The 14,048-nt window shown below is 50.5% G+C and overlaps 1 protein-coding gene across 2 annotated transcripts in view; it reads left to right on the forward strand.

Moving 5' to 3' along the window:
- The window catches only part of DNAJA3 (DnaJ heat shock protein family (Hsp40) member A3), a 31,429-nt gene extending 21,801 nt beyond the window's left edge, over window positions 1–9,628 (forward strand). The window contains exons 7-12 of one of the 2 annotated variants that reach the window (XM_021712326.1): window positions 1,272–1,336; window positions 2,321–2,449; window positions 3,419–3,534; window positions 4,401–4,498; window positions 7,612–7,728; window positions 8,389–9,628. In XM_021712326.1, coding sequence (XP_021568001.1) covers window positions 1,272–1,336; window positions 2,321–2,449; window positions 3,419–3,534; window positions 4,401–4,498; window positions 7,612–7,715 — 512 coding nt within the window. In that variant the 3' untranslated portion in view covers window positions 7,716–7,728; window positions 8,389–9,628. The remainder of the gene's footprint in view (window positions 1–1,271; window positions 1,337–2,320; window positions 2,450–3,418; window positions 3,535–4,400; window positions 4,499–7,611; window positions 7,729–8,388) is intronic. The other variant, XM_008058016.2, reaches the window with a different exon arrangement.
- The last annotated feature ends 4,420 nt before the right edge of the window (window positions 9,629–14,048 follow it).

A 14,048-nucleotide genomic window follows, 5' to 3' on the forward strand; every position in this document is an offset into this window, starting at 1 on the left:
TAATCCCAGCACTTTGGGAGGCCGAGGTGAGTGGACTGCCTGAGCCCACAGGTTCAAGATCAGCCCAGGCAACTTGGTGAGACCTCAACGCTACAATTAAAAAAAAAAATTGGCCGGGCTCGGTGGCTCACAGCCTGTAATCCCAGCGCTTTGGGAGGCCGAGTTGAGTGGATTGCCTGAGCCTGTGGGTTCGAGACCCGCCTGGGCAACTTGGGAGACCTCATCTCTACAATAAATCAAAAAGTAGCTGGGCGTGGTAGCGTGTGCCTGTAGTTCCAGCTACTTGGAAGGCTCAGGCGGAAGGATCTCTGGAGCCCAGCAGGTCGAGGCTGCAGTGGCCAGGAATGGCCACTGCACTCTAGTCTGGGTGACAGAGTGAGACTCCACCTCAAAAAACAACAAAACAAAACAAAACAAAACAAAAAATATTAGGCGGGCATGGTAGCATGTGCCTGTAGTTCTGGCTACTTAGAAGGTTGAGGCGGAAGTATCACCAGAGCCCAGCAGGTCGACCCTGGGTGACCACGAGCGTGCCATGGCACTCCAGCCTGGGTGACAGAGTGAGACTCCAACTCAAAAAAGGTAGGGTTTCACTCTGTCATTCAGGCTGCAGTGGTATGATCACAGCTCACCACAGCCTCGATTCCTGGGCTCAAGTGATCCTCCTTCATCAGCCTCCCAGTAGCTGGGATTACCGGGTGTATACCACCATGTCCAGGTAATTTTAAAAATTTTTTGTAGAGATGAGTTCTCACTTTGTTTCCCAGGCTAGTAAAGGTGCTCTTGTTCAGTTATTAGTTGTTGCATGTTGTGCCTCTGGAAAGTTATCCTTTGTCATCTTGGATAATTGCATTGTTCTTTGTTAATAAGAAATAAGAGTAGCCGGGCTCAGTGGCTCAGCCTGTAATCCCGTGCCTTGGGAGGCTGAGGTGAGTGAATTGCCTGAGCCCGCAGGTTCGAGACCCACCTGGGCAACTTGACGACACCTCATCTCTACAATAAATCAAAAAATTAGCCAGGCGTGGTAGTGTGCACCTGTAGTTCCAGCTACTCGGAAGGCTGAGGCGGAAGGATCGCCGGAGCCCAGAGGGTCGAGGCTGCGGTGGCCGGGAGCAGCCACTGCACTCCAGTCTGGGCGACAGAATGAGGCTCCAACTCAAAAAAAAAAGAAACAAGAATGAGCAAGGAAACTGTGGGTTATAAATGGATGTTGGTAGAAAATGCTGTGAGAGGTTCCACAATAATTGTTTCCTTTTGAACTTTCGTTCTAGGAGTCGAGGATGGCCAGACTGTGAGGATGCCTGTGGGAAAAAGAGAAATCTTCATCACATTCAGGGTAGGTGCTCCGCCCTGAACAACTTCCCTTGGACCCTTCCTTGCTCTCTCGGGGTGGGTGTGGGTGCAGCTGCTCCCATGAGGTTAGAGCTTCATGAGATCACATTTTGCCATTTATATTTCCGAGGGATGCAATGACCACCTAGATGTGGGTGTTAGCTATTGTTACTGTAAGGTTTTATGCCTACTTTGGAGAGAATAGAACTTCCTCAAGATGTTTATAAGTTAGAAACAGGACACATAACAGTACAGAAAACATCTTGTGTTTTTACTTACTGATCAAATTGTTGATAGGGGTAGTAAGTACTAAAGGTACCTTTTTTTTTTTTTTTGAGTAGGAGTCTTGCTCTGTTGCTTAGGCTGGAGTGCAATGGCACGCTCACGGACACCACAGCCTCGGCCCACTTGGCTTAGGTGATCTTTCCACCTCAGCCTACCAAGTAGCTGGAAGTACAGGTGGATCTTTCCACCTCAGCCTACCAAGTAGCTGGAAGTACAGGTGTGTGCCACCACACCCAGTTAATTTTTGATTTATTGTAGAGATGAGGTCTCACCAAGTTGCCCAGGCTGGTCTCGAATCCCTAGGCTCAGGCAGTCCTCTCATCTCAGCTCCCAGAGTGCTGGGATTAGAGGCATGAGCCACTGCTCTCTATACTTTCTAATAAAGTAAGTTTTTTTTTTTAGTTCAAAAAGCCAATTTTGCATTTTTATTTCCTTTCACATTGGATGGTTTGCTCGGAAACAGAGGAGATTGAGGCAGTCTTCCTTGCAGTACACAGATGTGTGGAGCTTGTTGCTCCCAAGTCCTGAGGTGATGTTTTTCTCTGGGGCAAGTACAGTTCTTTCTCAATGCTGTGCTTTAAGATTAGAAGGGGTACAAGGTTTCTCAGCCCTGAGCTCAGCCCTGGCAAGGCACATGGCTGGTGTTTAGTCTCCAGTGAGACTTCACTGGTGGGTCACACTCATCTCTTGTGTTTGGTCTTAGGTGCAGAAGAGCCCTGTGTTCCGGCGGGACGGTGCAGACATCCACTCTGATCTCTTTATTTCTATAGCTCAAGCTATTCTTGGGGGGACAGCCAGAGCCCAGGGCCTGTATGAGACAATCAACGTGACGGTAAGAGGGTGCAAAAACATCTGTCACCCCTGTACTTCATTGCTCTTTTTCTGAAATGGGAAATGGGTGACAAGTGGCCTGGAAGCTGTGAGTGACCAGACTGCTGGGGGGACTCCCAGGGGAGGGCATGAGGAATTTTAGGCTATTGCTTGGATGTGGATCACAAGCCACAGACCTCGACTGTATAATTGCTTTGGAAAGCAGTTCCTGGCTGGCATTCACTCCTGCACCGATTAGTGGGGCCCAGGAACTGGCTCACACTTGTGACACAGAGATGTGTCACCCTACTGTGTGTACCTGTTGTCACCCAGATCTGGTTATGAGAGCAGACTGCGTCACATTCCCTGTGCCACAGTGCGTAACTTGCTTTGTGCCGCACTCTCATCCCTCCTGCACCTCCAGTTCATCCCACTCTTTACCTCAGGGCCTTCTCTGTCCTCTCAAGGAGATGGGCATTGTGGGTAAGGGCTCCTGCCTCCATCTGGGGTGCCGTTCTCTGAGCTTCTCTAGGGTCCTGTGGGATCCAGCTCATCAAAGGCCAGGGAACATTCTCTAGGGTCCTGTGGGATCCAGCTCATCAAAGGCCAGGGAACATTCTCTAGGGTCCTGTGGGATCCAGCTCATCAAAGGCCAGGGAACATTCTCTAGGGTCCTGTGGGATCCAGCTCATCAAAGGCCAGGGAACAGCCTTAGGCATTGACCATGTATTGGCTTTTCCTGCTCCCACGTCTCGGTCTTGGCTCCCTCACTCCTGCTTCCTAGATTCACCTCCCTAGAACTCCTGCCCCTGGTTCTCGTCACAGGGTCTGCTCTGGATGGACCCCATCTCAGCCCATTTCCATGTGATCGTTGATAGACTTGGTCTAGAAACCCGAGTGAAAGTTCTCCTCAAGGAGTTCCTTTCAAGATTGTCTTTGTGTAGTAAAAATGTTTTTATTTGGGCAAACCACACATTTCATTTCTCTATAGATCCCCCCTGGGACTCAGACAGACCAGAAGATTCGGATGACTGGGAAAGGTATCCCCCGGATTAACAGCTATGGCTACGGAGATCACTACATTCACATCAAGATAAGAGTTCCAAAGTAAGTGCTAAGGTCTCCATCTGTAGCATGGACATAATAGAAAGGTTGACCTCATGGAGTTGACAGAAGAATTAATGAATAGGAAATGCTTAAGTATTACTGATTTCATTAATGTTATTACTGCTCTCAGGAGCAGAGCATAAATAGACGAGGAGAGACCATCTGGGTAGAGTGCTGTGGGCACCCAGCGTGTGGTGTTCCCGACTCCCTTTGGGAGACTGGGTTTCTGGCACACGTCCTTTTTGTCACCTTTTTTTTTTCTTTTTTGAGTTGGAGTCTCACTCTGTCACCCAGACTGGAGTGCAGTGGCCGCCCCCGGCCACCGCAGCCTCTATCTGCTGGGCTCCAACGATCCTTCCGCCTCAGTTTTCCAAGTAGCCGGAACTACAGGTGCGTGCTACCACGCCCAGCTAATTTTTTGATTTAGTGTAGAGATAAGGTCTCGCCAAGTTGCCCAGGCGGGTCTTGAACCCACGGGCTCAGGCAATCCACTCACCTCAGCCTCCCAAAGCGCGGGATTAGAGGCTGAGCCACCGAGCCCGGCCCTTTTTATCACTTTAATTAGAGAATTTCTTACCTGCTTCACATGCACACTTGTAAATCCCCCCTCCCACTTCTGCCCCCAGTAAGCTATATTTAGTGTAGCCACAGTGATTTGTTTAAACAATTTAGGGTATTTTAGGAGCTTTTCTTTCCAGAAGTTTCAAGGGCATAAAACTCAGGTTCTCATCACTGGGCTGGGTGAGTGCCCCTGCCTGGGTCAGGAGTCTCATCTTTCCCATGCATTGTAAGGGGACTGGCCACATGTGTGTCCTCTCAAGTTGCCTGATAGAAGCACTTGGCCCCTGACTGTGCTTGGTCCATAGGAGGCTAACAAGCCGGCAGCAGAGCCTGATCTTGAGCTATGCTGAGGACGAGACGGACGTGGAGGGAACGGTGAACGGTGTCACCATCACCAGCTCCGGTAAGGGGTCTGGAGACCACATGGGGGCCTCAGAGTCCCTCGGAGGGTGGACGATTCAGAGTAGCATGTTGGGGTCTCCACTTGGGGGTCTTCATGAAGCTTCCAAAAAGCATAGTTCAAAGAGGGGAGCTGTCAGCAAGAGCAGCTGGAGTGGAACCCAGCCCTAGTGCACACTTCCCCTGCTCTCTGCATGTCAGTGTGCTGAGGTAAAAGCGCTAGGCACATCCTGCCAGGCAGCTCTGTATGTCTCAGAGCTCGCGTGCTGAGTTCTATTCTTGGTTCTGCCACTTGCCTTGTGACCTTGGGCACATGCCTCCATGAGAGTGCCTGCAAAAGCTTAAGCAGAGGATGGATTGGAACGGTTTGTGTATTCCAACCCAGAACGCTTCACCAGGATTTCCTTGTCTTGAGCAACAGCAACTGCAGCAATAAAAACCATAATCAAAGGATGCCATCTGCCTGTTCAGAGCAAGACTAGCTCTGGGTTCATCTGGCAGTGAGCAAAGGCCTTATCTACCCTGAACTGTACTGTCATGTTCTGTGAGTAGCGTGTGGTTGAGCACTAGTGATTTGATACTAGAGTGCCTGCTGCCGACGCTGTGGCAAGGGCACCGCAGCTGCAACCCCTCTTCCCATGGGAGGTGAGAGCTGTTGATTGGGACCCCTGCTCTGGTCAGGGCCAGTTGTGCGTGGGACCATTGGCCCTCAGGCTTCACGGGTTTCCTCCTCATTGCATCATTTTGTTTTTGTGTGGATCTTGGGTGAAGTTCTTAGAATCCAGTTGGACTTAGAGTCGTGTATGGTGACTAACACCAGGTGACTCACTCCAGGTATTTGGAGCTGGGGGCAGGTGAAGTGGAGGATTTGGAGCTGAGAAGCAGGGCCCTGGTTGGGAGTCCCGGCTGCAGCAGCCTTTGCATGGAATTTCACTGAGCTCCTGTTGAATCCAGGGGATCAAAGTCCGCAAACCTTGTTTGTAGCAACCAGGTACCCAGTGACATTTACTTTAATGGTTTGGTAAATATGCACTTTTCTTTTTTGATATCTCCCCTTGCCAAGGTCATAATTCAAAACTTCTGTCTGCTCTCTCTTGTCTTAGGAGGCCTAGGAGTGATGGGAAATTTCTGGTTTTTGGATTTTGTTGTATTAGGAGAATCCTGTTTGTTGTTAAAGCCTTTATATAAGAAAAGGGGATGCAACCGGGCTTGGTGGCTCAGCCTGTAATCCCGCGCTTTGGGAGGCTGAGGTGAGTGAAGTGCCTGAGCCCACGGGTTTGAGACCTGCCTGGGCAACATGGCGAGACCTCATCTCTACAATAAATCAAAAAATCAGCTGGGTGTGGTAGCACGTGCCTGTAATTCCGGCTACTCGGAAGGCTGAGGTGGAAGGATCACCGGAGCCCAGTGGGTTGAGGCTGCAGAGCGACAGAGTGAGACTCCAACTCAAAAAAAAAAAAGAAAAGGGGATGCAAAGGACTGAGGGAGGGCACACCTGACCGTGCGACCTTGTGGCAGTAGGGTATCCTTCCTGGGGTCCTGCAGTGGCGTTGTACGGGGCCTGGTCCTCCTCTGGAGCCCTGGAGCTTGGATGGCACCCTAGCGGCTTTGATGATTTCCCACACTTGTTCAGCATGTTCTTGCTCTGGTCACCATTACTACTCTGAGGATACACCTGAGCTCTGAGTGTGTGCCAGGGCAGAGAAGTAGGCTGCAGTCCCATGTCCTGGGGACATGCAAAGTGGGCACTGATGTGCTGTACCCAAGGGACCCCAGCCCACCACTTCTCAGGGCCATGTTGCTGCAAGCTTTGGGCCTCTCAGTATGAAGGTAGTGTCTTACTTAGACCGAGACTTTGGGCGCTGTGACCATTCTTTACTCTGTTACATGCTGTCTGTGGCATTCCTGAACATTTATAAAATGTGCCCTACAATTAAAGTGGCTCAAGTCTGTAATCCCAGACTTTGGGAGGCTGAGGGGAGAGGATTGCCTGAGCCTGTGGGTTCGGGACCAGCCTTGGGCAACTTGGTGAGACCTCATCTCTACAATAAATCACACAATTAGCCAGGTGTGGTAGCGTGTGCCTGTAGTTCCAGCTACTTGGAAGCTGAGGCAGAAGGATCACCAGAGCCTAGCAGGTCGATGCTGGGGTGGCTGTGAGCGTGCCACTGTACTCTACCCTGGGCGACGGAGTGAGACTCCAACTCAAAAAAAAAAAAGTTGCATTCAAGACTGTATTTTAATTCATAACAAAGGTTTGCCCTCCTCATCTAGTGGTTGGCAGATCTTTAAAAATAGCAGATTTATGCAGTAAAGTTCTCAGTAGTTGCAGCCTTGATCTTAAAGAATCAGCAGAACAGCCTCCCTTGATCTGGAGTGTTTAGAGTTAGGTGCCTCTGATGGGGAGAGCTTGCTCAGTGAAATAGAGACTCTTGTGGATATTGTTTGAGACTGAGACGAAGCGCATGCATTTGAGGCTTCTGCGTGGCTATCCTGGAGACATACGCAGCACAGAGTCTGCTCACTTGGTCTAGAAATAGGATCTTTTCTTGGTGGGCGTTATTTATCTTCTTGCAGCCAATAGCATGGTGGTGAAGCGGCTAAGGTTTGGAGTCAGACTGCTTGGGTTTGAGCTCAGTCTTCCTCCTCCTTGTGGCTCTGTGACCTTCGGTAAACCACTTAGCCTCTGTGCCTCCATTTTTTTGGTCTGTTTTTTCACCTGTGAAATTGCCTGTGAGGTTATCCTCAAGATTGAATGAGCCAATGTGGGTAAACCATGTGGTCTGGCCTAGCACTTAGCTATGTTTTTGTTATTGTTAAGATTAAGAGACAGCTGGTCATTGTCCATCTCTGTTGTTCCCTGCTTGCTGTGGATCCATGGCTCAAAGACCAATTGGGATACCCTCAGGCTCTGAGTGGCCTGTTTGGTTTGGTCATTTAACAAGCAAGGCGGACCTTGTCAACTTGGGAGTGGCCCCCTATCTTTTTGGGGTGGCACTTGGTCACTCTTTGAGTGCTAGGACCCCTGGGCGGCTAGGTGGGGGTAGGTGGGGTCTGGGACGTGGTTCGTGGAGGTGTGTGTCCTTGACCCCAGTTCTTTCTGCTGTTTGTGCCCAGGTGGCAGCACCATGGATAGCTCCGCAGGAAGCATGGCTAGGCGTGAGGCTGGGGAGGACAAGGAGGGATTCTTTTCCAAACTTAAGAAAATGTTTACCTCCTGATATCTCTGCTGAGGTAGGAACACCCTAGAGGCTTTTCCCCTGTGTTTGATCGAATTTGTATGATTGAATCCCTGTTTTCTCTCTCTTTAACCAATATTGTAGCCCCGCCCCAGGAGTTGGAAGAGGTGTCAGTTTAAGGCGTGGTAAATCTGGCTCTGTTTGTAGCCAAATCTCTCAGCCCATGGAAACAGATAATCGTACTAGTCGAACAGTAGTATAGGACTGAACCAGGCTGCGTGACCAGCCTTTTGCTGTGTCTCTTTTGCTGTGTTCTCTTTCTGGAGAGCTGTGTTGGGGACTGAGTCATAGCCCTCCTTACACCAGCTCCAAGGAGCTCTGTGTTCTGCAGAGGTGGGACCAGCTTGCCCACGGTCACAGAGGGTGAATTGTAGCAGAGCCAGGCCTAGAACTCAGATCTCCTCAACTTCCCACCTGTTTCACAGGTGCCTGGGCAGGCAGGGCTGCATAAACCTGGGAGCTGCTGCCAGGAGTAGTGTGTGCTCACTGTGGTGTCTCAGAGCCCCCTTTTATTTATGCCTGTATCTATTCCTGTGGCTGGGACTCTTGCCCCTCTCCTGGCACAGCTACTTTCAGGGGTTCGCAGAAGTTCTCCCACAGGGTGTGTTCTGCTGGAATGTCGAGTACACTGTAACCGCTTGTCTCCTTGGCTCAGGAAAACGATCCACCGGAAACTAGGCTGGGAAGCAGCAGCCCTTCCTCGTGGCTGGACACCCGGGAGACAGGAGGATTTCAGAACAGCAGCATTGAGCGCCCGCCTGCAGGGCCTTCTGGACTGCTTTGGCAACAGCAAAATCATGTGAATGTTAGTACATCTTTCCACGGAAAGGTCACGAAGGGCAGCCCCTGAGCAGCAAGATGTAGCACCGGGAGGCCCAGTGGAAGTTTCCTGTCTGTGGGTAGGTGACTCAGCCTCTTCTGGCTCAGGCAGAGGAAGACAGACTCTTCTTGCAGTGCTGAACATCTAATTTGGTATCAAATGTGGTAGAGATCTTAGGAAGCAAATTAAAGGCCATGCTTACAGCTTAGAAATGAAGCCTTAAGCTGCACCAAGTCATGAAGTGATTAATTTCCCTCTCAGCAACCTTCTGGGAGGTTCCAGAACGAGTCCTTCCTGACGAGTTGTCTTCTCCAGGAACCTGGGGCCCCCAGCCTACCCCAAGGCCATCTTCCTCCTGATAGGTGCTTGTCGAGGCATCACTTGCTCTGCTCAGAGTTTGTAATTCCCTGAAGTACACACAGCTGTGGAGTGGTTGTTTGGGCCTAGGGAGGCACTCGCGGAGGCCTGGAGAGTCCCGGGAGTTCCTGCTTCTGACCACATAAGCAGTGACCTTTGTAAGGACGGACAGTTCTTTCTCCCACTCCATCCAGGAGGGCCGCCTGTCCCTGAACTGTCGAGTCCTGCTGTTCTAAGCCAGGTGTGGTGGGCTCCTGCCCTTCTGTTGAGCCACAGCCGGGCAGGGCAGGCTTCAGCTGCCTTGGGAACTTGGAGCCCTGCCGCTGTTGCCAGCCAGGGTTGCTTCTCCTGCTTACACTGTTGACATCTGCTTTCTAAAGTGTGTTTAAATTATTCAGTGCTAATCATTGTCTTTTCCTGTGTAAATGTTCAGAAAGGGAAGACATAGGCTAAGCAGTTGAAGGTTCCCCCCGTTCAGCCAGAGCCAAGCACCCCCTCCCCAGCCTCTGCTGGTAGCACGCTGCGGTTTCGGAGTTCAAGACTCTTAAGCTACTGTAAGATAGGTGAATGAAGAACACTTCTCAGTAGTTTCCTTTTTGTTTTCCTTTATAATTCACTAAAATAAAGCATCTGTTAGTATCTGATTTAGGAATGTAAAATGATTCTGTATTAATGTAAATATTAAGATTATCTACTGCAAAAAGATACTTAAAACCTACGTTTAGTCATTTATTCTTCGAAAGCATTCAGAAAACCTGTGTGTGGCTTAGCGGGGGAATACGCTTTCCTTGTCACATGGTCATGCCCACCCAGAACCCATGCACACTGATGGAGCTGGGATGCTGACAAGTGCTGACCCCCACTGCTCAGTTCCCAGAGCAGGGTGCTGGACATGTTCTGATGTGAGTAAATGTTCTAGAATTTGGGTGTAACTTTTTCTCTGGGAGTCTGTGCTGTTAGAGATGTACAGTGCAGCTTCAATAGACCCATACACATCGCTATCTTCCTCTCCAGATTTTTTTTCCACCTCTCTCAATTTCAGAGTCTTTGCATCTTTTAAAGTCAGGATAATAATAAATACTGTGTACTTTATATCTCCTAACTTAAAACTCTGCTTACTTATCATGATACTCAAGGGGTCACAGTTGGACCAGTCAGGAACATAAAGTGAACTGGGTCTACATTCACATGGCCGACGGCATGGCCTACAGCCTCAGTGCCCAGGACACAGTAAGGAGCACTGTAGACAGGAGCAGGGGCACTCCTGGGACTTCAGACCCAGTGCTGCCAGATATTCTGGTGCCTTCCTAGAGAAGCCGGGAGTCCAGATTTCTAGAAGGGGATTTTAGTTACCTTATCTTTCTGGTAACAGCTTTGTTGAAGTATTCTTATACTGTATGATTCACCCATTCAGAAGTTTTTAGTTCACAGTTGGGTAGACATTGCCACAGTCAATTTTACAACATTTTTATTATATCATAAAGAAGCCCTGTCCCTAGCAATCATTCCCCATTCCCCCAGTCTCTGTCAACCACTCGTCTACTTTCTGTCTCTGTGGATTTGCCGATTCTGAATATTTCACATAAGTGGAATCATACAGTATGTGATCTTTTGTGTCTGGCTTCACTGAACATAAATTTTTTTTTTTTTTTTGAGTTGGAGTCTCACTCCGTCGCCCAGGCTGGAGTACAGTGGCACGCTCACAGCCACCTCGGGTCGACCTGTTGGGCTCAGGTAATCCTTTTGTCTCAGCCTTTCTTTCTTTTATTTATTCATTTATTTATTTATTTATTTGTTTTTGAGTTGGAGTCTCACTATCGCCCAGACTGGAGTGCAGTGACCGCTCTCAGCCACCACAGCCTCGACCTGCTGGGCTCTGGCGATCCTTCCGCCTCAGCCTTCCAAGTAGCTGGAATTACAGGCACGCGCTACCACACCCAGGTAATTTTTTGATTTTATTGTAGAGATGAGGTCTCGCCAAGTTGCCCAGGCGGGTCTCGAACCCGCGGGGTCGGGCAATCCACTCACCTCAGCCTCCCAAAGGCACGGGATTACAGGCTGAGCCACCGAGCCCAGCTAGCCTCAGCCTTTCAGATAGCCAGAACTACAAGCGCATGCTATCATGCCCCGCTAATTTTTGATTTATTGTAGATATGAGGTCTCACTAAATTGGCTGGTCTCAAACTGGTGGGCTCAAGTAATCCACTCATCGCAGCTTCCCAAAGTGCTGGGATTATAGGCTGAGCGATCGAGCCCAGCCTTCTTTTTTTTTTTTTGAGTTGGAGTCTCACTTTGCTGCCCAGACTGGAATGCAGTGGCCGCTCCCGGCCACCGCAGCCTCGACCTGCTGGGCTCCGGCGATCCTTCCACCTCAGCCTTCCAAGTAGCCGGAACTACAGGCGCACCACGCCCGGCTCATTTTGATTTATTGTAGAGATGAGGTTTTGCTGCCCAGGCGGGTCTCGAACCCACGGGCTCAGGCAATCCCTTCACCTTGGCCTCCCAAATTGCTGGGATCACAGGCTTCAGCCACCATGCCTGGCCCCCAGCTAATTTTGTTTGTTTGTTTGTTTTTTGTAGAGGTGGGGTCTCACTGTGTTACCTAAGCTGGTCTCAAACTCCTGGGCTTAAGCAGTCCTCCTGCATCAGCCTCCCAATGTGCTGGGATTACAGGCATGAACCACCACACCCAACCCATAATTTTTATGCAATGTATATTTTACAGTTTCTAAAATAAAAAATAAATATTGGCGACTAACACATTTCAGGGACAGAATTTGAGACCAGGCACACATGGTCCATGAGACTGAGACTTGTGCTGGGAACCCCTCAACTGGTGGGGATATTGTGGTGCTGGGAGTTGTCCCATGTGGTGCCGACCTGGGCCCCTGGCACCCTTGCCTCCGGCCACCTCAGATACTTTCTTGCCATGGTTAGGCATGACCAGTGCAGGAGCCCAAGGTAGATGCTGGCCAGCACAGGGCACCTTGATGTCAGCATCTAGAGTGGAGGATTGGTTATGATCAGGTGACAAAAGGGAAGCAGGTGGACACAAATGTCTATTTCAGGTCGCATGGTTCAGTGTGGATAGACCATAGTGCGTGGCGCCCTGGAGAGTGCTGTGCACGGTTCCGTCCACCTGGTTAGTTTTGGAACACAACAGCTGCTTCAGCCACGTCTGGGATGGGAGCTGGTGGATGCCACCCTTTAAAAGGGACACAAGCCAGGCTTGGTGGCTCAGCCTGTAATCCCGTGCCTTTGGGAGGCTAAGATGAGTGGATTGCCTGAGCCCACGGGTTCGAGACCCGCCTGGGCAACTTGGCGAGACCTCATCTCTACAATAAATCAAAAAATCAGCCGGGCGTGGTAGCACGTGCCTGTAATTCCGGCCCTCGGAAGGCTGAGACGGAAAGATCGCCGGAGCCCAGCAGGGCGAGGCTGTGGTGGCCGGGAGCAGTCACTGCACTCCAGTCTGGGCGACAGAGTGAGACTCCAACTCAAAAAAAAATAAAAAACGAGGAACACAAACACTGAAGAGCTAGCAGGACTTTGACCACATGTGGTGGATGAGGGGAGAAGGAACTTGGGCAGGCAGCGGTGGGTATCAGACAATGCTTTGCACAATGGCCTATCTCGTGGTGTCCTCAGGACCCCCCAGCCAGGTAGGGACCAGATGAACACATAGGCCAGGAAAGGGTTGGTGATGTGGTCCCGGCCCTGCCACTTATAGGTGAGGTGCCAGCTGGATCCCAGCATCCCCTCTAGGCCTGGATACAGTGGGCCCATCCACGCCCAGGTGGTACTGACCCTGGGCACATCTAGGATTGTGTTACAGTCATGCCCAGGCTGGGTGTTTACCACCTTTGGGCTTGAGGGACTTGGGCATCAGGTGGGGCTGGACATAGATGGCCTCTCGTGTTCTTCCTGGAAGCCCACGCTTGTCACAGCCTTTCTCTTAGACTGCGTGGGCTCAGGAGATTCCTTCCGTCGGCAGACCTCGGCTTCCTCCTCCAGGAGCCTTCCTGTCCTGCCTCAACAGGCCTCTTCCCATTTGTTGTTCATTCCTCCTAACTGTTCTGTTCTTTGCAGCCCTTGTGTCAATTTGTAACTATTGATCATGAATTTCTACCTGGCTCTCCCGCTAAATAAGCTCCTCAAGGCGACACTGCTAAATTATCAGAGATAAACTTCAATTTATCAACAAATAGACTGCCTTTTCGTGCCTGAGGTACCAAGGCCAGGATGGGGTAGTACAAAAATTGTGATGGTGGTTACACAAACCCATGCATGTGTTAAAATTCACAGACCTGCCAGATGTGGTGGCTCATGCCTATAGTCCCAGCCACTCAGGGTGCTGAGGCAGGAGGATTGCTTGAGCCCAGGAGTCTGAGGCTGCATTGAGCTACTTCACATGACACTCCAGCCTGGACAACAGAGCAAGACTGCAGCTCTTTAAAAAAAAAATTCATAGGCCGGACTTGGTGGCTCAGCCTGTAATCCCAGCACTTTGGGAGGCCGAGGCGGGTGGATTGCCTGAGCCCGTGAGTTCTAGACCAGCCCGGACAACTTGGCGAGACTTCGTCTCTACAATAAATAAAAAATCAGCCGGGTGCCATAGCGTGCACTTCTAGTTCCAGCTACTTGGAAGGCTGAGGCAGAAGGATCACCAGAGCCCAGCAGGTCGACACTGGGGTGGCCATGGGTGTGCCACTGCACTCCAGCCTGGGTGACAGACTGAGACTCCGACACAAAACAAAAAGTTCATGGCTGGGCTTAGTGGCTCAGCCTATAATCCCAGCATTTTGGGAGGCTAAGGCAAGTGGATTGCCTGAGCCTGTGGGTTCAAGATCAGCCTGGGCAACTTGGCGAAAACTTGTCTCTACAATAAATAAAAATTAGCTGGGTGCGGTAGTGTGTGCCTGTAGTGCTGGCTACTTGGAAGGCTGAGGCGGAAGGATCACTGGAGCCTAGCAGGTTGACGCTGGAGTGGCCATGAGTGTGCTACTGCACTCCAGCCTGGGTGACAGAGTGAGATTCCAATTAAAAAAATTTCACAAGCCGGGCTTGGTGGCTCAGCCTGTAATCCCGCGCCTTTGGGAGGCTGAGGTGAGTGGATTGCCTGGGTCCGCGGGTTCGAG

The sequence above is a fragment of the Carlito syrichta genome, unplaced genomic scaffold (genome assembly GCF_000164805.1).
Source record: "Carlito syrichta isolate Samal-C Ts95f unplaced genomic scaffold, Tarsius_syrichta-2.0.1 Scaffold303189, whole genome shotgun sequence".
In the NCBI taxonomy this organism is placed as follows: Eukaryota; Metazoa; Chordata; class Mammalia; order Primates; family Tarsiidae; genus Carlito; species Carlito syrichta.